General features: G+C 39.3%; 2 protein-coding genes across 2 annotated transcripts; both read left to right on the plus strand.

The window, feature by feature from the left end:
• The first annotated feature begins 59 nt into the window (after positions 1-59).
• Positions 60-4,133, plus strand: LOC145488273 (prefoldin subunit 5-like). The gene is made up of 6 exons (XM_081467101.1): positions 60-409; positions 487-585; positions 675-706; positions 2,148-2,222; positions 2,680-2,785; positions 3,161-4,133. Exons 1-6 carry the CDS (start codon positions 331-333, stop codon positions 3,235-3,237), a joined length of 468 nt encoding a protein of 155 aa, XP_081323227.1. The 5' UTR covers positions 60-330; the 3' UTR covers positions 3,238-4,133.
• A 744-nt stretch (positions 4,134-4,877) lies between these two features.
• LOC145488248 (kinesin-like protein KIF28) lies at positions 4,878-24,676 on the plus strand. Its single transcript, XM_081467070.1, has 28 exons — positions 4,878-5,526; positions 7,876-8,070; positions 9,119-9,251; positions 9,661-9,740; positions 9,866-10,089; positions 10,564-10,671; positions 10,826-10,920; positions 11,791-11,826; positions 12,037-12,107; positions 12,596-12,656; positions 13,107-13,304; positions 13,462-13,508; positions 15,256-15,336; positions 15,904-16,006; positions 16,132-16,195; positions 16,682-16,819; positions 17,433-17,584; positions 17,822-17,907; positions 18,116-18,178; positions 18,766-18,984; positions 19,372-19,434; positions 20,013-20,093; positions 20,872-20,937; positions 21,918-22,040; positions 22,703-22,843; positions 23,033-23,116; positions 23,242-23,298; positions 23,500-24,676. Exons 1-28 carry the CDS (start codon positions 5,473-5,475, stop codon positions 23,641-23,643), a joined length of 2,967 nt encoding a protein of 988 aa, XP_081323196.1. The 5' UTR covers positions 4,878-5,472; the 3' UTR covers positions 23,644-24,676.
• Positions 24,677-25,477: the final 801 nt, after the last annotated feature.

A 25,477-nucleotide genomic window follows, 5' to 3' on the forward strand; every position in this document is an offset into this window, starting at 1 on the left:
ACGTTGGCAGCGTTTATCGTATGCGGTCCCTTGCAGTTTCTGGTTTCTCGAAAAGTTGGGCCTTGAAGAAAACTGAAGTAACTTGGAGAGAACCCTAGCTGAGCAAAGAAAGAGAATCAACAACAAATTAAACTCAACCCACATGTGGACCCTAACTTGAATGGGCCTATAAATCGGTGAGAGGGAAGCAATTTGATAGCCAGATTCATTCTACAGTCTCCACATTTCCTTTGGGGAGCCGCTGCTGCTCTCCAGCTTCTCCGCAGTGTCTCGGCGCACATTGCGCGGGAATTGAGTGGAAACCTGGGCCTGAAACTCCTCCAATTCAACATGGCGGGCGAAACTGTGGAACTCAGCCAACTTCCAATCCCACATTTAGAAAATCTGAGATCTCAATTAGAGGAGGCGAGTATAACGCTGACTGAAGGAAGTTAAACTTTATCAGGTGGATGGACTTTGAGTTAATGATGTGTTTCATTTAGGAAGTGAAAATACTCGGGGATTCTATGAGCCAGCTAAAAGTGGCCCAGCAAAAGTTCGGAGACTCGAAAGAAAATGTAAAGAAACTAATTAATAAGGAATCAGGTGAGAACAGACTTTTAATAATAGAAGCAACTATGCTTAAGTGTATCGGTTGCACGTATTAAAAAACGTATTTCGAATTTATTCTACAGGAAAACGTATCCTCGTACCACTGACAAGCTCTGTATCCTTTTGATCTTTGTGCACATTTCATTGGGTGGGTTGTGCGGTGATGTTAGGGTAGTCAATGACGACAAATTTCGGAGGGTTTACGGCGTGATGCTGGAAGCACGTAAATTTGACTTGCCTTGTAAATGAGAAGGGATCGTAAATTCATAGCAATGAAATTACTAAATTAATATGAAACTTCGTGTAAACTAAACGAGTTCAAACGAGTAGTATATAGGCAAAGGGCTTACGAACGACACGGATCATACAACACAAGGGAATTGTTTTTCAATCAATGACTTGTAACTTGCTCTCTTTCCCAAGCCACCGTCCCTCGGGCATCTTGTATCACAAATCCCATACTATTCCCATTGATTACCCATGGGTTGGCTGTCATGGGTTTTGGGTTGAGGTCAGCCACAGGATTATTGCTGTTGATACCTCCAAACATCATTTGAGTGTGTGATAAATAACAAGGGGTATTGAATCATGTGTACTAAAGGTATCTGTACATGTGGTTGAGTGTCAATCAATACCCTTGGTCATCTCTCAGTCGACAGACACTTGATCAGCATCTCGATCAACACTCAATCAACATCTCAATCAATACCTAGTCAACACTAGTCTGACACTTGATTGACATTTAATCAACACACAATTGACTCTTGATTGACACTCGATCGATGGTTGGTCAATAGTTGGCAGAGTGTCGAATGACTCATATGTATTGATCACCAATTGATGGCGTGACAGCGAAAATTAGTCTACTCTCAACCAGCTGTCAAATGAGATGTCAATTGAGTATCAATTGAGATGTTGATCAAGTGTGGATGGAGGGCATCGATCGACACTTGACCCTATATGCTTTTGGTACACATGATCCAGGGTATTTTTACTGGGTTTGGTAGGTTGTATTAATTTTGTATTTGAAAGTGAAAAATAGCTGTGATGTTCAGATCAAATCTGTTAATTGGATGGTAGACTCTCAGGACTCCAAACTGGAAAAGATCAACTGGGCAGGCAAGAACCGAAGATGTATGGAAACACCATGACACTTACATCAAGTTTCCAAATTACCACCAAACATCAGTCAGTAATCAGTTGGTTGACAGGCAGGCAGACTGAAAGACAGATGGACAGACAGACAGACAGGCACGCAGACGGGCTGACAGACTGACAGACTAACAGACAGAGATAGACAGAGAAACAGACAGAGAGACTGACAGACAGACAGACAGACAGACAGACAGACAGACAGATAGACAGGCAGGTAGAGACAGACGGGCAGACTGACAGACGGGCAGACTGACAGACAGACACAGATAGCATTAACTTTCCGCAAAAAGTTATTCTCATAGCATAAAAGTATGAAATAATATTTTAGAGGTAGACCTAACAGTAAATAAATGATAACTTCTAAAAACTAGAAAAGAACATTTTTCTTTAAGTCATGTCAGATGTATGTCCCTGGAACTCTTGAAAACACAAAATCTGTTTTAGTTAACATTGGAACTGGTTACTTTGTAGAGAAGGTAAGCAAAGAAATGTTGCCTTCAACTAGCCACTAGCATGTATACTGAAACTACAGTTTCTTATTCCTAAAATATATTTTACACATGTATATTAAATTGTTGTTAGACTGGTGTTCAGGCCTCAGATTCAGGCACATAAGAACATCATGCAGACATTTTATTTTGGCTAGGACCGCAAACACGTACGTGTAATACATTAAATGTATTACAAATTTTGTAATCTCTCTTAGTAGATGATTAAAAAAACGGTTTTAACATTTTTATTGTTCCACTAATAGGAGTGGGGGTTAAAATGTGGTTTACATTCATTTTTAGAGATTGAATCATATTCAAATGATCAAAACAAAAGCAGCCATATTTCCTGCAAACTGAGTTTTTTTTACATTGATAGATGGTATTGGTATTAAATGCCAAGTTTTCTAATGTCAGATGAATTGACTTTTCTTATTGCCTTTAGGGTCTGAAGGAGGCTGAGGAATATTTTGGAAGGAAAGTAGACTTGGTTACAAAACAGCTGGAGCTTCTACAACCTAAGCTAGTTGAAAAACACAAATTGCGACAAGGTACAGTTTTGATGAGTACTATAGGAGGTGAAACTTGATTGCCTTACAGCACTTAAAAACTGTGCTTGATCAACGGTTTTGTGGTTTGTTACTGTCAATCATCTCAGCAGACCTCTCAGGAAACAGAAGTTTACTTCAACAGGTTGAAAAGGTTGTGGGTTGTGATTGGTAGATTTTGACCCCTTTTGTTTGTTTGTTTTTTCCAAAGTTCATCGGTTGTTGTCGTAATTATGATTGACAGCAGCCAAAAACACAATCGTCAGTTTGCATGCTATCAAAAGGTGCAGTAATTCCAATCACTCGTTTGTAATGTTTGTTTGTTTTTTTGTAATTTTAACTAAATTTTTTAATACTTTTTTGTTATTTTTATCGTAGCTGTTCAAGATATGTTGAGTGCAAAGGTCCAGGCTCAAGTTCAAGCTCAGTTAGGTGGCATTCCTGCAAAGACATAAAAAATTCCCATCAACCAAGTGATTCCTAAACACTTGTGCAAAGAGCATATAAGCTGATGAACTTGCAAAAAACCACAATATGACCCTTTTCTTTCAGGGCTGTATAACGTTGAATTGACAATCCTAACCAGGACTTATACAACACACAATTTTTTTTATCAACAGTGTACTAACAAATACTACAAATTGAAAACAGGAGCATTACGTAAAAGATGTATAGTGTTTGTATGGACTTTGCACTTCTGACTTTTGCTCACATTTTAACGCTCGCAGTCACTAAGCTTAAGGGTTTCATTAACATTTTCAGTAGGAGGGTAAATGGTTTTCACAGGCAAGCAAAACAGTGTGAATTAAAAAACCTTTCCTCTAGATGGTCAAACTAGGTGGACAAAATCATCCTAACAGCCGGCCAATTTGTCCAGTGCCTGGCCCTTAATGAAACCCCTAAGTCACCAGTCAACAGTGAACCAGCCTGTAATTTTGGTTTCAATTTAGGAGTTTTTGTATTTATCATAATACAGGTGCTGGTCTTGTAAAAGACTTGTTGACAGCCAATGCTTAGTGATATTTTCATGATCAACATAGTACTTAGTCGTATTTGGTTGACTCAAAAGATTGCTTCTGCCCAGATTATTGAAATTATGCCTTAAACAAACTCTTTTTTATATCCCTGAAGCTACAAACAATGATGAAATCCAAAGAGACAACAGTTGTACTAGATCTTTAATTTATCTTTATATTACATGCATATATTTTACAATGCCATTTAGTTGTATTTAAATCTCAGAATTAGGTTTTATTTGTCACAACTTATCAGCTGTAAAATCAGAAATTGAGAATCAAAGTATAGGAGTCAGAAATTAATAAAATAGATCTCACTGATTTGGTTTGCAATTTATAGTCTGTTGAGAAAGTCTAATACTAATTATTATAATATTCCTTGATCCTGAAATGATTCAACTTTCTAGCTGTTTTGACTAACATACCTAATATTAGCTTAACAAAGCTGTTTATTCTTACAACTTACTAACACTTGCAGACCAAGGAGAGGTGCCCTGGAGCCTAGTCCCTCCCTTTACCTTCAATCTGGCCCTTTAGGCCCATTTTCATTTGGAGCCCTTGTCTTTTGGCACAAAAAGTTCCATCTTTACTTTGCATACCCCCTTTGAGCACCAATCTCTTTTCCCTTTTTGATTTACAAAGCAGAATTAGCAGACCTATTTAAGTTTGGCTCTATTTTCTTGAAGTGCCATCCCTGTAACTTGTTTTAAATCCATCATGGCAAACGTAATTAACAAGAACTTTCAATTTCGGCAAAACCATTTGCAGTGTCAAAAATTAAACTTGTAGCTTATCGCAGTTTATTATAAATTTCTTTTGTTCTGTATCTCAGTCAAGTAGAATTTTAATATCTTGAAATGACTACACCTTTTGCAGCTGATTTTTCCATTAGCAATATTTAACAGAGGTAAACCTTTTTAGTAATAATGCTTTCTTTAACGCAGTCATAGTTTTAATTTTAAAATTGCAGGACAACAGATCTTGCAGTCTGTTTGTCTTTAATCCTCATTTGTCAGCTCTCAGCTGTCAGTGAAACAATGGCCAAAGATGAAATATTCCTTTTTTTCTATTTATTCCCTAGAAAAATTGTTATGAGTGTTTTTATCCATCATCTTGTTAATTTTTACGACCGTGTAAAAAGAAATCCTAGAGATTAATTGCTACGAACGTAAAAGAAACTTCCGAAAGTATTTTATTCTTTATTCCCTTTCTTCCTCAACAAAAGCGCAAGTATAAAAGGTTTCTCTTGTTGGGGGTACAAACGTCTTCTTCGTCATCTGTTACGTGCAAAGGGTAATCCTTAACTCCACAGGAAAGTGGTTGCTATTTTGATTTTGTCATAACAAATTTAACGAGTTCAATACGGACTAACCTAATTTGCATAGTTTTGCATAAATTATAAGGCGTACGTTTACATTTCGCCCATCAACATGGCAACAGAGGCCGAATTCACGAAGAAGATTGATTATCATTCATTTTAGTGACGATAATCGCATAGAATTACTTTATTTCGCTTTTTTTGTGCTACACCGCTTGGAAGATTTCAAGAATTCGACGTACATCAGCTTGAGAAGTTGCGTTTGGTGTCATTTCGATCGGTTGACATTGGGAAGGAGTACATTTTTCGACAACTTTTGGCTTCGCTGATTATTGTACCTGGTTTCTGAGGTAGAAATGTCTGACGGGGAAGCTGAGAACGTGAGGGTGGCAGTTAGGGTCAGGCCATTTATATCCTTTGAACGTTTAAAAACTGTTCTTTTGTAGGAACGAAATTAAACTGTGTGACACGGCGCGTACATGCAGGCAAGTTCATCATGCAATCTGTTTGACACGGCAATTCATATAACTTACTGTAAATAACGGACTGTCCAGTTCTTTACGACACTCCAGGATTACTGTTTCTTGCAACGTTATCAAGATTTTATGAAAAGATCAAGGTTCAACCAAAAATATACGCTTAAAAAAACATATTTCACCAACACCTCGATCGGATGCATTACAGCGCGATTAAGAGAAAGCACTTTACGCTACACTAACGATTTTAATTTTTAGATTTTGATTAATATATCAATGAAAGTTACCTTAGAGTTGAATATATCTGTAAACGACCTTGATCCAAAAGCGAATCGTTGTGTGACAACTGACTAACCTTCCAGCAGCAATTTATCTCGTTTCACCTATAAGCTCAATCTTAGTTGTTTTTCATTTTTCCGTGATCTAGCTGTTTGCATTTCGATCAAAACAGTACAACAGCATGTAACGTCGTTTCCCTCCCGATAGTACCGGCCCCTTATCAGACCCTTAGACCAAATGATCTGAGACGACCGGAAGTGTATTTTTAACGATGCAGATTTTTGCAGTAGGAATTTGAGCTCATGTTATATCGCAATTGAAATTTTTTGAGTTTCTACAACTGCCTCTCTATTTCATTCTTCTGGGAAGTTGACTTTTAGTTGTTGTTATTATTATTATTATTATTATTATTATTATTATTATTATTGTTATTATTATTATTGTTATTATTAATAATGGTAATAGGACTGAGTGAAGTCCAATTCGGTCTGTAATCATACAAGTGATCAACAAAATCGGACGACCGTGAAGCGGGAGTCCGATTTGTTAATCACGAGTATGATTACAGACTGAATTGGACGACACGATGTCCTGTTACCAATTAATCAAAACTATGACAAAATTTGAGAAACGAACAAACCATCGATTGATCGCTGAACGATTAAACGTTGTTATGAATGCAGAAAAAACAGCAGTTTACTCAACAAAGTGCACCGCAACAGCACGCGCAAAATGACGCGTACTGTCCAATTACAAGCATGACGCGTACACTGTCCAATTAATGCTCAAATCGGGCTGCTGATAGCCAATCACGTTCGAGAATTTTGTTATAGTTTTGATTATTATTATAATCGTATCTATGACAAAATTCTCGATCATGATTGGTTCTCTACACGCCTATTTGCCACATAATCGGCGCGCGATCATGTGGCTGTCCAATTACAGGCATCCAATTTGAACTTTTTGTAATTGGACACCTGTAATTGGATACCCACGTGATTTGCACATCAATTGCGTGCACTTTAGTGGCTTTCTTTGCAACGTTTCTTACAGTTTTCAAAACTTGTGAAATGCGCTACATACGTTTTCGCTCAAAAGAAGTTCTCAAAAGACATTTTTAATTCCAAAATTTGTTATTGATACGATTAATTAGTAATTGGACCTCATGTTGTTCAATTCAGGGAGAAATTGCACTCGTAATTTCAGATCGACCTGGCGCTTCACGCTCATCCGAGCTTGAACTTACTCGCACAATTTCTCCCTGAATTGTACTCCACTCGGTCCAATTACTATTACTAATCGTATCTACATGCACATGTATAAACAAAATTTTCGATCATGATTGGTTCTCTGTGCATCTATTTGTGCATCTTGGATTGAGATGTTCCTGTCAAGATTCACATCACTCAATTACTATGAAGTTATTATTATTTTTTCACTTTTGGGGTGTATAGAAACAACACCATACACACTACCCACTCCCCTCAGTTCCTAATTTACTCACCTAGATTTGAACACTTGATCTCTCCGACTTTGTAGTCAGCCTTCAACTCCACCAAGCCATGCAAACCAATTGTTGCAAATTTGCTTATATTTGTTGGTCTAATAAGTTATTGCTCCTTGACTCATCATTCCCCTTTGACACAAATTGGTGTAGGTTTAAATCATTCTGACCTACATGTAAAGAACAAATTGACCTGGAACAGGGCTTGTTTAAAACATGAATGACGAAATGTCACTATAATTGGTTTGCCTAAAAAGCGCTTGGGTTAGCCTAAATATCATTGAATCACAGTGGTTAGTTCTCGATAATTATTAACCAAAGGTTAACCCTTACAGATGCCTGTATCCACATTGACTCTTACCCATAGTGCCATTTCGTCATTTCATCATTTCGTGTTTTAAACACATCCCCTACAACATATCTCTATACATTTACATTGTAGATTATTATTACTGAAGTGGAGTAAGCATTTCAGTTTTTATTTCCTTAATAATTCTCACAATAAACGCGAGAAGGCCAGAAATGCCACTTTGATTGTTGAAATGAAAGGTGAATCAACATACTTGACAAATCCTGAAGAACCAGAGGAAGAACCAAGAAAGTTTACATTTGACTTCAGCTACTGGTCCCATGATGGATTTGAAGAACGAGATGATGGTTACTTGGCTCCTTCAAAGCCAAATTATGCTGATCAGGTACAGCATCAAGATGACTATTTGGGGAAAAAATTAATTGTATATTGTAAATTACCATACAACCAATCAGAAACCATCTTTACTATCCTAATATCCAGTGATATCAAGTCGCTGGGATTATGGCCAAAAAATAGGCACAGTCTTGTATCTCAGTATTGTTCGGTGGTACATCAGGCTCGCCAAACTACAAGCCATGCCTGACTTATCTTGCCTGATTTGCCACCGAAAAATACCAAACACAAACAAATAGGTATCAACATTAATTATCATTATTCTCCCAGTTTGGTGTGAATCTTACCACACCTACTTGTATCTACAGGTACTTTTCTCTCCTTTTCTCTCCTTTCCTGCCCTCCTCCAGTTATCCTCTTCTCCATACCCCTTAGCTTTTGTTGTTGGGTAATGCAAAGTTACCCTCACAGTGTCTCAATCGTTATACTCAAGAATACAAAAACGTATTGGTGAACTATTTGGGTAACTAGATGTAAAGGGGGGGGGGGGGGGGGTTAAACTTAGTCTTAGCTTAGTCCGTTGTCATGTGACCATGAATAAACCTTGTGGGAAAATTGAGGATTTTGCTTCTCGTTTTTTCTTTTGTGTCACACACGATGGACTAAGCAAAAGAGGGATTACTCGTAGTCTAGGGACAGGAAGAAGAAAGATGCTAGGAATGAGATTAGCCGACAGTGTAGTTCCAAGAGGAATAGTAATCATAGTATTTTCATCATCTGTCATCCCTGCAGAGACTGGTTTAAGTTTATAATTGAGAGAGGAATGAAAAGAAGGAAAACAGATCAGATCAGTTGGGAAAGGGTAATTAGGCTGATTAGACACACTTAGCTATGGTGACGGTGCATCCCATAGACTTAGGCATGCAGGGTTTTTTTTTGTCCCTGTTTGTTTGTTTGTTTGTTTTTTCTCAGTTTACTGAAGGAGCCATCTGCTAAGAGGAGAGACAGTGCTTTTAAAACTGGAATAATATATGAGTGGGGGCCAAATATCTGGCTATTGAGTTAACTATACAATAACTGTGTACGTTATGTTGCAGATGAAAGTGTATAATGATCTTGGTAAGGGTGTTCTAAAAAATGCTTGGGAAGGATTCAATACGTCACTGTTTGCGTATGGACAGACTGGTTCAGGGAAGTCATGGTCAATTGTTGGTTATGGTGCAAACAGAGGTAAACTATGCAAATTTTTTTTAGATTTCACACCGGGGGAGGGGGGTACTCCCTTGTACGGGCTATATTTGCCCCAAAGAGTATGGCTCTTTAGCCATTTTGGTCATAAATAGGGTATTGATTTTGGCCATTTTGGTATTAAATTGGGTCTGGTTTTTGCACTTTCTCTTGAATTGGGTTGGTCTTTAATAGGCTAAGGGTTTTGGAAAGCGGGTTGTACAGCCCCACCCAATTTTTGCGGGAGTACCCTCCAAGAGTTAACATCTGAGTCATATATATACAATCCCATCTACTTTTGTACACTTTAGGTAATTAAGGACTTTAAATAAGCCTTTGTCCTTGTTAAAAAAATGTCTAGGTTTTCTGTTTAGTGAGTTTTAATAAATAATTGTTTATATTCAATTTACAGGTATTGTGCCAATATTTTGTGAAGAGATTTTTACAGGAATAGATGAGAAAAAGAAGGGTGGAGATGAAGGACAGTATGAGGTGCATTTCAGTTCTACTCTTACTTTTTGCAGTGTTATCCTTAGTGGTGTGGAGTACTGTGTACAGCAACTTGAATTAATGTTAAGTTTTTACAGTATTTCAACATTTTATATTATAATCTTTAGGTGCTGTTCAGCATGCTGGAGATCTACAATGAGAAGGTGCGCGATCTTTTGAACCCTTCCAAAAATAAAGGAGGCCTGCGGGTTCGTCAACATCCCAAGAAAGGTTTCTATGCTGATGGACTTAAGACTGTTGCTGTTAGTGAATACAAGGACATAGAACAGCGCATGGAAGAAGGAACAACAAACAGGACTGTGGCAGCTACAAACATGAATGCTACAAGCAGGTATGCATGCTCAAAATAAATAAATAAATGTAATTTAAATGTGTGAATAAATGAATAGGAAGTTACAGTGTCACATGATGTCCAAAGAGAGACTCTGCATCCACTTTTTCCAGATCAGATTAGAATTTAGAACTCAGTTGGTTTTTGTGGAGGGAGGAAATACAGAGAACCCACAGAAAAACCCTTGGATGAAGACGAGAAGCAACAAAAGACTCAACTCACTGATGATACCAGAGATCCAGGGTCACATTGGTGGGAGCTGAGCACTCTCACCACTGGGCCATCCCTATTCCCCAAAAATTGAAATTCCTCTTGATTTTATGTTACAAAATTAATTTATTCTCAAGACCTTAACTGCTACTTGTAGGTGAACATCATCTCTTTAGAATTTAAATCAACTGTATACAAGATTGCTTTTAAGATTGTTTGAAGTTTGTTATCTGACTCATGTTTTGTTTCTATTGTTTTTTGCAGTCGTGCACACACAATAGTTGGCGTGACTTTTACCCAGAAGAGGAAGAACGAGGCCGGTGAAGAAACAGCTAAAACATCTTTGATCAACCTGGTAGACTTGGCTGGAAGGTAACTAGCTCGGCAATGATGCACTTTCAAGTTTGTGATTTTTTTAAGGTTGCGTCTCGGTCTATTAAAAATGCATTACTTACTGCCAGATGTGTATGGCATTTTTTTTAGCTCTAGTTGTTGGCTGTTGTTGATAATATTATTTTGTTAATAGTGAGCGTGCAGACTCTACTGGAGCTACTGGTGACAGATTGAAGGAAGGAGCGGCCATTAACCAATCTTTATCCAGCTTAGGAAATGTTATTGCAGGTCAGTCTAAAAACTATTCTTCCTTATTTAGTACATTCCCTGGGGTCTCCCTTTGAAAATGGACAGGGGTACTCGTCATACCTTTTAGGGGTTAAAAAAGCTGTCTTGGTACCTCTTGGGGTGTTCAGCCTCAAAAGGTCCACACCGGGAGCTTTTGCAGTAAAAGGTAAAGTCTGCATACGAGCCAAGTGGCCCATCAGGCCGGAGCTTATCCCGGTTTCTGTAGCATGAAGCGACTAGGAGTATTTCTACTCCCCCCTGGATGGGATGCTAGTCCATCGCAGGGTTACCCCCAGCATTAAGTTCGCCGGTACCCATTTATACACCTGGGTGGAGAGAAGCACTGTGAGAGTAAGGTGTCTTGCCCAAGAACACAACACAATGTCCCCGGCCAGGGCTCGAACCCGGACCACTCGATCCGGAGACAAGCGCACTAACCATGAGGCCACCGCGCTTCCCACATGCTTTTGCTTTCGCAGTACTGAACCAAAAAAATAGGATAGGAAATATGTTATGTTAGAATTGTTACCTCCTAGGGGAGGAAAAATTTCATTTCAAGCCACACCCACAAAACAGGATCTTGGTCTCTCTTAGGGGTTCTTTTCGAAATTTCCAATGAGCAGCCCCATCCTTTTTATAATCATGGGAATCCCCCTCTGGGATATATTTCTTTTAAGTTTAATTAGCTCTGAAAAATTTGTAGTAATCTCTTTTCCGCCAAACTTAATTACAGAGCATTGTTGCAAATGCAATGCTAATAGTATTAGACATGTATATCCAGCCTATAAAACATTATGAACGTTCATTTCACTGCATTGGGAAGACTGACACTGAGGGTGGATAATACTAACACCTTGCTCTGAATTTCAGCTCTTGTGGACAAAGCAAATGGAAAGAACGTCCGAGGTAAGATTTTATAAATTATCACCTCGCCATTTGGTTCATTGGTTTTGTGAAAATATACTGATTCTCCATGTACATGTAGTTAGTTCACTTCTGTTGATGCCAGTTGTTCAAATCAGGGAACACATCAATATGGTGATGTTTATTTGAAATTACTCAGGAGCTAGACACTGTCAATGGTTTTGCATTTGATTTATTACTATTTCTTTTTAGTTCCATTCCGTGATTCAGTTTTGACCAAACTTCTCAAGAATGCTCTTGGTGGAAACAGCAAAACTTTTATGGTAACACTGGGTTGTTAATTTTTTTTTTTTTTTTTTCATAAAAGGGTTTTCTTTTGGGTGAAGAAAGATAGATAGATAGATAGATAAACTTTATTTAAACACGATAATAATTAAAGCTAAAAGCTTGTGGGGTCATGTATTTAAATTGCCCGGGTGGGTGAATGAGTGGTTGATTGGCTTGATGAGTTGAATGAGTCCTTCATGCAATGTTTTTAAGACACAGTTAACTTCACCAAAGTCTATGTTGGAACCTCTTGTCTCATCTTTGAGGTACTGAACAAACTATGTTCAGAACTTTACGCAGATATTTACAAATGTAAGTTATAAAGCTTGTACTTCCCATGTGGCAAACTTTTCACTCAATGAGTGAAAGTTTTGTTGCTAAGAAATAAGTTGATTTTATTTCATTTTGTAGGGAATTCATTTACTAATAAAACTAGTGGTGAATATTTTTCTGAGTTTGCTAAATTTTATATTTCTTGATCCAGATTGCTGCCATTAGTCCTGCGGACATAAATTATGATGAAACACTGTCAACTTTAAGATACGGTGAGCATTCTATGTGTCTAACAATGCATGTTTTTCAGTCCTTTCTGTCCCAAGCTTAAAATAAAAATCTTCTCTCTGATTGCCTTGTCATTCTTTTAAAATGTTAATAAAAAATGATTAGTTTTGGAAAATTAAGGGTCCCCCTTCTACTTGGAAGAGGTTTGAAATTTTTGTGTTTGGTTTTCTTCCCATCCATTATTTGAGTTGGTTGAGGGGAAAAAGTCTGCTGCTATGATTGTTGTAAGGATTTAAAGCATTTTTTAAGATCTTACCTCATGTTTTGGGTTGTACATGACAACCATAAACAAGTCGAAGGATTGATTTGCACAAAACAAACAATTATTTGTGTCACAGACCTGTCATAAACCTGTCATATGTCTGTCACATGCACCAAGGGTTTACCACCCTCATAAGATTGTACAATGTAAATTTTTTCATGTGAATCTTCAGCTGACCGAGCCAAGCAGATCAAAACTACAGCCAAAGTGAATGAGGATCCAACAGAGAAGTTGATCAGGGAACTGAAAGAAGAAAACGAGAAGCTCATGGAAATGTTGAAAAAGTCCCAAGCTGGAGAGGCTGTCAAGATGTCGGCAGATGACGATGACGATGAAGATGATAATCAGAAAGAAGGAATGAGTGAAGAAGGTAAAAATCTATTTTATTTATTTGGTTTTATCTTGTTTTGGAGGACAGTGAAAGTTTTTCACCAAAAGTTATGGGAGCTGTGATTATTGTTATTATTATGATTGTGACAGTTAATGTACCAAGTATAATGTTAAAATTTTTTTTGTATTATTTTCAGAACTGGCTGAACTCAGGAAACAAATTGAGGAAGAAATCAAAGCATCAGTGAGTAACTATTTACAAAACTTAGATCTTATGACTTTCCCAAGTTCAAATCTTCACAGATCCCTAACCTAGCTGACAGTGCACTTCACATATCCCATATTTGGTGATTGTCTTTAAAAACAGTTTGAAAAATTTCTCAACATCACATCAAACACTGAGGCTCGTGTTGGGACTAGGCAGTTTTTTAAATAAATATGTATTTTTACAGTACATAAATCACAAGACTTAACAATCAATCGCTAACAATACATGCAATGAAGGCAGTTAATACTCTCAGTCAATGAAAACAAAAAATAAGAACACAGGATAACAAAATGAAGCTCTTACAAACGAGAAAATCCGAACTGCTCGTGGTATGGTTGGGAGAGAAAAACTATACACTAAAGGAACGCGGATATGTCTAATTGCGTGTTTACTTGCGAAAACGTTCGTTATAAGAGTACACGAACTCCTAGACTGTGGCAGTGACAATTACTGCAAGGCGAGGCAATGCTGATATCCTTTCGTGTGGAGTTATACCGTTGGTTCCGACAAAGCTCTTGTGACTTTCATGTCTAAATCCATCTGCAGTCGAACTTTGAACCCTGCCTGTCTACATGTTAATAATATTAATAATAAGATATTTATTTAATAAGATTAATATTTACCTAAACAATACAACAGACACTGGAGCGATGACAGGCGACTGTATTCAAAGGCTACTTGTGTGTGACCAGGCAGTTGATTTTTAAAATAGAACACATTTACAGAACATAATCTCCAGGCGGGTTCAATGTGCTCAATAGATAATGGTAGATACAGTATAAGGTTAAGCCTATGTCGTGGAGTAAAATTTGTGTGGCGTGTTGCTGTGGTAATGTGGTAGATTTTAATAGATTTTATTGTAGGATAGCTTTGCAATATGTTGCAACACACGCAATGCAGGGAAACCATTTAGTGGCATGTCAAAGCGACAATCGGGAGGCAATATTGCGCGAGATGATTGCGCAGTTTGGAAACAAACGAAGCAGATTATTTTAGAGGCGATTGGTTCTACTTTTTAATTTTGCACCAGACATCTCAGTATGGTCCCAGCTAAAAACCAGAAAGAAACCTTTAATATTGCGTGATAATCAGCGACCGGGTACATTATTAACAAAGGCACTATTGACAACGCGTACAACGCGTGCTATCTTGAAGACTTTCGCTCCCAGCACAAAATCCACAAAGGAGTACGAATCTGACATAACGTCCACTGTTGCTCAGCCCCACCCCAGGGTCCACCTCGAGAAAACGAGGTTGCTAAGCGCTGCTTTGCGTTGGGCGAAACGGAATTCATGCTGTCTAAAACTTTGCGAAAGCGGAAAATAGGCCCGCCTAAAACTACCCCTTGCGCGCAACATGCGAGCTGGAACCAACCGGCAGTAATTAAAGTTAGGCCGGGTTGTTCAAAAGCCGGTTAAAGCTAACCCAAAGTTAACTGAAGGCTAAATTTCTCTTGTATAAAAATGTTTTTCACAACTTATATTTTGTGTAGTTTGAGATTATTCAAACCCAAAACAGAAGGCCAAACCATATAAACAGAAAACCTTTCCGCGAGGTTACAAAACCGAAATCAAAATTCTTACTAGTCCTGGGTTAGCTTAATCGGGCTTTGAACAACCCGGCCCTGCAGGTCCTCTCTGCAACGGAGGTTTCGATTCATTAAAACCTGTTCCCACTTGAAAGAGGAATTATATACTGACGAACTAATTGTCTTAATTTCAAGATGGCCCAAACAGAGCAGGCAACTCAAGACATGAGCAAGAATTGGGACGAAAGAGTAGCAGAATCCAAACAAGACATCAAGGTAAAATAAATCTACTACTGATCAGAAAAAAAGTCAGGCAAAGGTTTTGAAGGTCATGCTCAGAGAATTTATGCGCGGGCAAAAATTTCTTAAGGCAAGGATTTTTTTAAAGGATGTCCAAAATTTTGATAATAAGCGCCGTATCGAACTGTAAAATCCAAAGGGAAATTTAGCTACAGGGTATGACATGGTTAGCGAGAATACAAAACTTGTTATAGCTTGTTATATGGCCAACCATAGGCCAACCGAGGAAAACGTTTTTTTTTTTCTTTTTTCATTAGTAGAACCAGGATCCACACTTCGATTCAGTTTAGCCATATTTCTTATAGCCTGCATGCGTAGCTAGCTTTCCCAGAACAACCAAGAGATTTTTCCGCATTCTGGCCGCGCGAAAATTGGGGCGAGAACAAAAAATAAACGATGAAGCGGGGTACGTCATCCCAGTCTCCTTAGATTTTTTTTTTTGTGCTCTCGCCCCAATTTTCGCGCGACCAGACTTTTTTCGTTCGCCCCCTCCTAGGAAGGCGGGCGATGTAGGGTTAATTTCTTCATGTTTTTCAACATCAGGACAAAGATGCTGAGAAGAAGGAACGCCAGTCAACTCCTCATCTCTGGAATTTAAACCCTGACCCTCAGCTGACAGGAATGATTATACAGATCATCAAACCTGGTCAGTCACTTTTGTTTGAAAATTATGCAATTTTACTGTTCCTCTGAATTCAGATTTCCACTATAAACGTTTTGAGGGGCAGTGTTCTGAAGTAAGCTGATGTGCCTTTTGTATATCTACTCCAGGAGTCGTTAAAGTTGGCAACAAAAAAGCTGACCCACCGGCAGATATTGCACTTACTGGGTTAAAGTAAGTTGATTGTTTGTTTGTTTTATTTTTTTGCCATTTATAAATCTGTTTATAAAATATCAGTGTACATATATAAGGCAAGGAAGCCCAGGGACGCCAATAAGGCTTATGTAAAGGACTGCCTACACAGACCTAAGACTTAACAGAAGAATAAAAATGCTGTTATCAGTACACAAAATGATCACAATTTAGGATGAAAATTAGTTAAGCCAGGCTAAACGCGCAAATGCGCCAAAAGCTAAGGAAGAGAACCGGTCTGTGCGTTTGTTCTCCTTTAGTCTTGCCATGGATATGTTGGATCGAAACTCAAACCGTGAATTGACCAAACTCCTCTGATATGCCTTCGATGTGTACCAGGCTTACATTTTTACACATTATTAGGATCGAAACCAGAACCAGCATTGTCTTTGTTTGTAACTGGCATGATGTAATAAAAAACTTTTTGTGCGTTGTTTATTGAAGTCCCGGCCATTTGTTTTCGTTTAGTATCCAGCAGCAACACTGTGAAATCAAAAATGAAGATTCTAAAAGGATCACCATCAAGACGATTGGCGAAGCGAAAGTCCTTGTAAATGGAGAACCAGTAGATGACGATGAAGAAGAAGAACTACACCATCTTGACAGGTTCTACTTTCTACATTGTTTTGTCGTGTTGACTGTTTTACAGGGTTCTTACGGGTCATGGAAAACCTGCAAAGTCATTCGCCATTTCCACATCCCTAAGCATTGTCTTCAGTTTCTCTTGGGACGACTGTAATACCCAGGAGAAATGGGAAACAAAGGTTATGCAGGGGGTATTATGGGGGAATGTGGAAATGGCGAATGGAATTTTATTATTTCATTTTCCAGGCCTGGAAAGTCATGAAATCGAAGTGTGGGTCATGGAAAGTTATGGAAAAGCAGTACACTTTCTGAGAATAAAAAGGCCAAAAAAAATCAAAGGTTGAAAAAAATAACAGACGAGTCAGAAAACCGGTTTTAATTCCAGTAAAAAATAAACACTAGCAAGCATTCTATGCGTCATAATATGGGAAAATACCTTCAATAATAGATTGTTTAAATTTTGACAATACTTTGAGAACAAACGCCTTGCATAGGTCATGGAAAACTTGGAAAGGTCATGGAAAGTCGTGGAATTTTAATAGTTCAAAAGAGTAGGAACCTTGTATTAGCTGGACACATGAAGCCTCTACTCGTGTTTTTTCTCTTCCTTATCTATCTACTTTGTTCTTGTTAGAGTTATGTTTGGCACAAGTCATCTATACGTCTTCCATCATCCCGCTGAAATGCAGTCATCTTCCCTAAAGCAGGCGGACATTACATATGAAATGGCACAGGAAGAGATCGCAAAGAATGCTGGTCTTGACGTAGATGATCAGGAGTCCAAAGGTGACTGAGACGTCGCATTTTAAGAGGGGGTGGGTGGGTGGAGAGTGGATTATCAGTGATATTTGATCAAAATGAAAATAAAACTAATTGTAACCTGAAATGAAGAATTCTGAAGAAAATTGAAGGATAAAAACTGATCAATCCAAACCGGGTTGCAGTAGGCTCAACTTCAATTCTATCTCAGAATTCCTTTAAATTTCATGCTAACCACCCTTTTTGGTGTCTATCATTTCGTAGAAGCCATGTTGTTGCGAGAAGATCTTGCAGACCTGATGCCCATGGTGAATGAAGCTAACGCCATCAGCCAAGAGCTTGATAAGAAGGTAACTTTTTGTCGCCTTCATTAGACAAACGTTTAGGCTCGATTTTAGCCGCTATGCGGGAAACGAGCACGCGCTCCTCTCCCGAACCTCTCAAGGAGGAACAAAGACCGAATGCGAGAGAGCGGCGGTAATCGAGCCTAACAAACCTACAGCTTGTTATTTACCCATAGCAAGTCTTTTTGTGTGATTTGCATTTGGTATTTTGCAGGTTTCGTTTGAAGTCACAGTCGTCTCTGCTAAAGCTCGGGGACTTTCCGAAGGAAGACCGGAGGTAAACTAAGATTGCGATTCTTCTGAAAAATGCTTTGAAAAGTTACTTTACCTGTTACTATGAGACTACCTCACAACTTGCCAAGGAAACCATGCCGGGAAAGACAGAAACGTTTCTTCATCATTTTAACACTTTGAACGAGCTAGTACAGCTTGAACTTTGACCACTGACGTTGCATGAAAAGCAGGGGGCAAAACGTTACTCTCCAATACTTTTAGCTGAAACTTTAATTTGAACAGGATATTTAAAAATAATAGTAGATGTTTTTGAATTCGTGGGACAGCGCAGTAGCAATACTTCTAATCCTTCTACACTGTTGACAGTCTGTTTTTCTCTCGACATTCTACAGGGATTATGAGGCGAGACGCTTAAGCTTAAAGGGGAATGGGACCATACTTAGGCGCGGCACGCAAGTCTCGCCTCATTCCCTGCTCGGCCATACCGCCCTTTGGCGTTATCGATGGCTAAACACTCCTCTAAGTGACCCTAAGAGAAAAGATAGGCTACCAACAGTCTATAATCCTTCATGCTGCCGAAACTGAAGTTATGAATAATAACTTATTTTTTTTCTTGTCGTTTTACTTCAGCCGTACGTGGTCATGAAGGATCTGCAGACCGGAGTGGAGTACCTCTGGCCCAAGGCCAAGTTCATCAACCGAAAATACGTCATGGATGAAATGTACGAGAATTACGAGGACGGAGATGATTGGCAGCTTGAGGATGAGAAAGATCCTTTTACCGAGAGTCGGGATGTCGAGAGTCTCATTGGCTGTGTTGCAGTTCCTATGCAGAGTCTTGGATATGTGGTACGCATGCGCGTAATGTTGTAAAAGGATCGCCATACCGTTTCCAGAGACCGCGCGCTTTTGGTCAGCGGTGACCAAACGTCCGACCCTCTGGATGAAATAAAAAACCCGTCCATGCGTTCAAATTCAATAACCACCTCTAAACATGCGTAGAGAGAGTAACTGCTGGGACTAATGCTGTCTCGCCTTCCTATTTTTCCCTAGAGGTCTTGATTCTTGGCGCTAACAAAAGTATCGCGATCTATTAAGCCCCTGGTAGCAACTTTTAACATTGTTAGAATTTTACATGCAAACTTTAGTACGTGAACTCCGAGATGATTGTTGCTGAGAAGTTGCTTTTTGTGTCAGTGGTTTCTGAGTTAAACGCCAGAGTTCTTTCCTTTTCAGTTGGACATGAGGGAACAACTTAGTATCACTGACTACAAAGGCAAAGAAATCGGTTATCTTAATGTAAGTATGGTTACGCCCTTCCTTTCAATGTGAATCTAAATGAAAGGTTTGCAAACAGTTGCTATAGATTCAAATAACAGAGCCGTGGCGGTCTCTTTAATAGACTAGCGAAGCATGGTACCAAAGAAGCTACATGACAGGTTGAGAATCTTGAAAAACGTAGCCCAAATTAGCGGAGTGTGTTACACTTCGTGATCTGTCGGGATCTGAACCATTCTTGTTCCTTCCTCGTTTTTGATTTCTTGTTTGGTGTTTTTCTCTCATTGCAAACTATGTCTTAGGGCTGCTTTCGATTTGAAGAAAATCCTGTACATTAAAAGAAAACTGACAATGAAAGCACGACCTTGATTAGCACTCTTGGTAACAGCAACAGTAATTTCTATTGATGTGTAATAAGTTTACAACCTTTAGTAGCTGACAGCTAGCAAAGCTATCCTGGGCGAGCCTCTGTTACTTTAAGAGTATTATATAGTTTACTAAAAAGAGAGAATAAGAGATAAAAAGAAGCTAGAGAACAACATGATGGCAATGGATTGGAGTTTCAGCATGTTTCACCTCGCATGTGTACTCTGTTTTAGGTAGAAGTTGTGCCGTTAAATGAAAAAGGAAGAGAAATCACAGAAGAGGATGACATATTTATTGACGACCCTAGACAACTGGTAAGTTTTGGTCCGGTGTACCTTCCCTTGCTAAAGAAGTCACAATCTAATTTAAGTCTTCGTTCACTTAGTAGAAAAGACTTCAGGGTTTCGTCTTGTTAGTGATCTTATCTTGACGATTCTTGCAAACAAGAGGATCCCAGGACAGTATAGATAACGTTCTCGAAAATTTGATTCCTTTTAGCCCTGCTCTGGGTTTTACACTGGAGATGCGGTGGCCTTATGGTTAATGCGCTCGTCTCTTGATCGAGCGGTCCGGTTTCGAGCCCTGGGGCCCGTTTCTCGAAAGCCCCGGAGACTTTTCGGGCCTGGAAAGCCGTAGCAAAATCTTGAACCCTACCATTACAGAGCTGTTTTATTCACATATTTTTAATATGGACTGAGTTCTCTTCATACAAGAAGTTTCAGGCGTATACACTTCTCCATTTTTAGATACAGATGAGCTGAAAATGGCCTCACGGGCCTGAGAAGTCTCCGGGGCTTTCGAGAAACAGGACCCTGACCGAGGACGTTGTGTTGTGTTCTTGGGCAAGACACTTAACTTCACAGTGCTTCTCTCCTCCCAGGTGTACAAATGGATACCGGCAAATTTAATGCTGGGGGTAACCCTGCGATGGACTAGCATCCCATCCAGGGGGGAGTAGAAATACTCCTAGTGGCTTCATGCTACTGAAACCAGAGATGAGCACCGGCCTGATGAGCCACTTGGCTCGTATGCAGATTTTACCTTTTTTTTACCTGAGTTTTGTATAATTTGGTAAATGTTTCTTTTTCACAGGAAGGAAAGAAACTTGATTTTGTGGTTCGTATACGGAGCGCCAAGGGAATTCCAAAACGATACACGGTAAGTTTAAAATATGAATTTTCCTTCGTGACTTAGCAGAGCTGTTTTCAATGGAGTGTTGAAAGCTCTCAGGCAATTACTTTGGTTTTGGTTTTACAACGGTTTGAGATTGGCGGAGTCGTCTAGCTGGTAAATGATTGGTTTGGTTTTGATTTTACGACACTCAATTGAGAAACCGCTCTATCATAAATTGCTTCTAATGTTGGTACTGATATATTCGTATGGTACATTTTAAGGACAGTTAAATTCGTCCCAGCAAAAACTATAATTCATATAAACTCTTCCTTTACAGCCGGCCACCTCCATAATACACATACTCTTTATCTCAATATCCAGAGAAAATTAATACAATTGTGGACTGATCCGCGGGTAGCACCGGGCTAATCAAGGCGTTACGATCAGGATACTAACAACGACAGTCGTATCTGCCTCGTTGGTGTTCGTAATAGGGAACTTGAGCAATGACGACGGCGACGCCAAGGACGACGTCTAGTAAAAATGAAGTTATATTTTATTTTCGAATTTTGCAGTTGTCTAGATCTCCTCCATGCGCCTATTGGTCTCAGAACTTGCTCAAGCTAAATATGTAATGCAGGCGTCGAAAATTAGCCGCCAACGTTCATGTTTTCCAGAATACCCAGAGCTTAGTCATTTCACGGTGTTGTTTTGCAGAGGACGGCTAAGAAATATAGAAAGATCTATAACGCACGTGCACGGCCATTGTTCTACTCATTAAACCTTTTGTTTTGCGGCGTTCTCGTTGCCGTTGCCGCCGTGGTATGCTTCCTTATTATAGAGGTTCCACTATAGTTTGTGCTCATCGGTTACCTGTTTGCTTGTACGCAATGTGTTGACATCGCGAAGAGAGAAAAAAAGATAAACACTGACCGCTTTATTTCCTTGTTTGGTTTTCTTTTTGCGCTATTCACTGTCTGTCGTGTGATATTGTGATTGATAAACCATTTGTTTTGGACTGCCAGGATGTCTATTGCAAGTATTCCATGTATCTTGAAGTGGACATCAAGACAGAGGTCATATCTGGAACAAGGAATCCGGAGTTTAACTTCGAGAGGAGGTTTACATTTGAACAGTGTCCACCTAAGGTAACTAATTACTTAAACTCTTACAGTGTTTCCGTAGAGGCACGATGGCCCCATAGGTAGTGCGCTCCGGATCGAGCGGTCCGGGTTCGAGGCCTGGGCTTGTGTTGTGTTCCTGGGTGAGACACTTTACTCTCACAGTGCCTCTCTCTATCCAGATGTATAAATGGGTACCGGCGAATTTAATGCTGGGGGTAACCCTGCGATGGACTAGCACCCCATTCAAGGGGGAGTACAAATACTCCTAGTCGCTCTAGCTTCTGAAAACCGGAGAAAAGCACCGGCCTGGTGGCCCAATTTGCCCGTATGCAGACTTGACTTACCTACAATGTTTACAGCTCTTAGCATTTCCTTTTTTTTCTTTTTTTTTTATTGCTAAACACATAATTACTTACAGTGCCTTACTCTACTTACAACACGACACAATACTCAACCTACTTACCTACATTTCGTTTTAAGAGTGAAAGTTATGCTTAGTGGCTTTCAACTTGAAGAGTCACACTAGGGTTTTGCCTGACTTAAAAGTAAAAACCATCCAGTACAGCAGCAAACAGTACCACATGAAAGTAATGCCCAAGACCTTTTATTTGAATGCATGGTTACAAACCAGGGTTTTATCCACAGATTTGAAACTTTTAACCGTTCTTTTTTTCTTTCCGTCACAGTTAATCAAGTTTCTAAGGGATGCGTCTGTCGTCATACAACTCTGGGGTAAACAGGTTGTCGACAAGAAACCAGTCAACGTGGCGGCCAAAAAGGGCAAAAATACCAAGGCAATAATGAGAGCAGAAACGTTGAAGAAGAACGTAAGTACACAATAAAGTAATGATATTTCTTAAGCTTTACAGAAGAGGTTGAAGATTTATGAATTATAAAGGGCTTTGCATGATAACGCATGTCTGCACGGATATGCATTGCAGACATTACACATATTGGACGTTTTCGCAACAATTTTACAATATACGGCGCGATAACGTATTCCCGTTTTTTTGTAGGTCTCCCTCAACCCAGCTGTGGTCAAAGGAATGGCGGAGATAGCGACACTGAAGAAACAAAATAAACGGCTTCAGGACAAAATGGTGAGATAATTCACAAACATCAAGGGACTATTTTCTGTGTTACTGCTGTTTTGTCAAGTCTTAACGATTATTCTCCTTAAGTGCCTTAAAAATGTTTGACGAAGTTGCTATTGTCTTGATTTCAGAATAATATTCGCAATCTGTGTGACAAGAAACAGTCGGAAGGCAAGAACATTGTTTCGGTATGTGAATTTAGGTTTTTCTCTGATCATAAACATGCTATGAAGTATGTTCCTGTACGGCATTTCTTGCTCCATGCTCTTTGATTAACGTTCCTTCATTGTTGCTCGAATCCTGTTTGCCATAAGGATCACAATCAATCATTGCATGGAGTAAAGTTAAACGATTTGCTGATATAGCAATACGCTGTAATTCGTTTGTAGGTATCCGAAGTACGAGCGGTCATTGGAGAAACGAATGCAAACACCCAGGCTGCTCCTGCCCAGGCCCCACCCGCCAAAGAGACGAGAAACAGTCAATCAGACAGAGGCAACGCGACCGAAAGTAGCGCATGCGTGGTCTTGTAGTTTGGTTTAATCGTGCTATGCAGCATGAGCAATTGTCTGGACACAAACACGTCTTTCCAAAAGACATTCACGTCACAATTTTTAGGGTAGAGAGGTTTTAGAAGCACATAACGTACACGCAGACATGGGACTCTCAAGTGTGACAAACCGGCCAAAAGTTGAAACGAAAAAACAAAATGAATGGTTGGTTTTATTGTTCATGTAGACAAAAAAAAACAGTTGTGAAACATATCCAGGGCTTTTCATAACCAGGTGTGAGTTGATTATGAGGGCATCTCTTCTCATTGGTTAAAGTGTTTTAAAAATGGGTTTCAGTTGCACCTGATTGGTCAATCCAGAGGCATCTCCACTCTGACTGGTCTCTGAGTGGCTTATCAACAGAAAACTCTACTTTGATTGGTTGTAGTATATTTGCAACTGGGTTTGAGTTTCATTTGATTGGCCAGCCAAGAAGTAAGCCAGGCCGGAGTACCAACTGATGAGTAATCAATGAAATCCAAATAATTCGTCAAAACGCTGCTTCTACAAGCTGAAGTGTAACAGTTGTTAAATAAACTGCCTTTGTTCGACTCTACTCCTCTATGTAATTAGCAATGCAGGTAGCACGGGGTTGCACGCTTTCACTCACGTGGTAAAACCGTGATCACATGCATTACGTTTCTTTGGGGAACTCAGGCCCCGCGCGTCCACGTTACGCCGGAGGAATTCAAAAACGCACCAATCACCGGTCAGGGAAATCACGTGATTGTCGTGACGCCAGCTCTGTTTTCAAAATGTTTTCTGTCCAAATGAAAACGAAGAGCGGGAGTTTTTCAATTCCTTCGGTTTGAAGAGCCTTTTCGAAATGCGCCGTTTTCGTGACGGATTAGTGTTGACCGTAAGCCTAACCGTAGAAATAAAGTTGCGTTTTCAAATTCCTCCGACGTAGTGTGAACGCTGCCTCAATAGAACGGTCTAACGTTTCCCTGAGAAAATGAATTGGTAGACACTTGATAGAGAAGATGTAAATAAATACTTTTTTTGAATAAAAAAACACGCATACATTTGTAATTTGTCTTGTGAGTGTCACCTGTGTTAAGTGTTGCTGGATTCCGCCGCACTACCGCAACTAACGTGATCTATGCGCTTCCAATATTGAAACTAATAAAAATATCTTGTTACATTTACCTGCAACAAAAACAAATTTCAAAACTCAGAAGTGTTCTCATTCGCAAGTAGCCGTCCGTAATTGCTTTGGTTTTGACAGAGAAAACCACTTCAAATATTGAGTTTCTCAGTATCGATTCCAAGAAAAGTGTCAACGAGAAGACAGTATTACTCCGTGACTGAGCGCTACTTAATTGAGACTTGCATTGAGGTACTGAAACATTTTGCGCAAACATAAATGGTTTGGACCATCACGGACGAAAGTCTCCTCACCATCCCAATTCTCTATTTTCCAATTGCCCATAATTCACTCTGTTTGCCCCCCAAAGTTTGCATAAACTATTGTTGTGAAATACTCTTTCGAGGTCTGCATATTCCCAAGAGCATTTCACAACAATAGTTTATGCAAAATTTGGGGGGCAAACAGAGTGAATTATGGGCGATTGGAAAATAGAGAATAGTGCATTTTGCACTGAAAACAATCGTTGCTGTCCTAGGAATCACCAAATCACCATTTCATTCGAAAGTTCATTTAATGCGAAAAGCAAAGCCTTGATGACATGTTAGTGTATACCAAAGACTGATTCCTCGGCTGGTTATCAAATTTTCAAATCTTTTGAAACCCATCTACAAAGTCCTGGGCTTAATCACAGTAAAAGCAGCATTGGAAATGTCGGAATAAGGCCAA

This window comes from Orbicella franksi, chromosome 5 (genome assembly GCF_964199315.1).
Source record: "Orbicella franksi chromosome 5, jaOrbFran1.1, whole genome shotgun sequence".
Taxonomy (NCBI): domain Eukaryota; kingdom Metazoa; phylum Cnidaria; class Anthozoa; order Scleractinia; family Merulinidae; genus Orbicella; species Orbicella franksi.

What these genes read in the sequence shown, in the direction of transcription:
- LOC145488273 (XM_081467101.1), top strand. Translation starts at nt 331, where the DNA reads ATGGCGGGCGAAACTGTGGAACTCAGCCAACTTCCAATCCCACATTTA. An exon ending in ATCTCAATTAGAGGAGGCGA is followed by an intron (nt 410 to 486) that starts GTATAACGCTGA and finishes TCATTTAGGAAG; the next exon opens with TGAAAATACTCGGGGATTCT. An exon ending in AAAACACAAATTGCGACAAG is followed by an intron (nt 2,786 to 3,160) that starts GTACAGTTTTGA and finishes TTTTTATCGTAG; the next exon opens with CTGTTCAAGATATGTTGAGT.
- LOC145488248 (XM_081467070.1), top strand. Translation starts at nt 5,473, where the DNA reads ATGTCTGACGGGGAAGCTGAGAACGTGAGGGTGGCAGTTAGGGTCAGG. An exon ending in TTGACGACCCTAGACAACTG is followed by an intron (nt 20,094 to 20,871) that starts GTAAGTTTTGGT and finishes TCTTTTTCACAG; the next exon opens with GAAGGAAAGAAACTTGATTT. An exon ending in CAGAAACGTTGAAGAAGAAC is followed by an intron (nt 22,844 to 23,032) that starts GTAAGTACACAA and finishes GTTTTTTTGTAG; the next exon opens with GTCTCCCTCAACCCAGCTGT.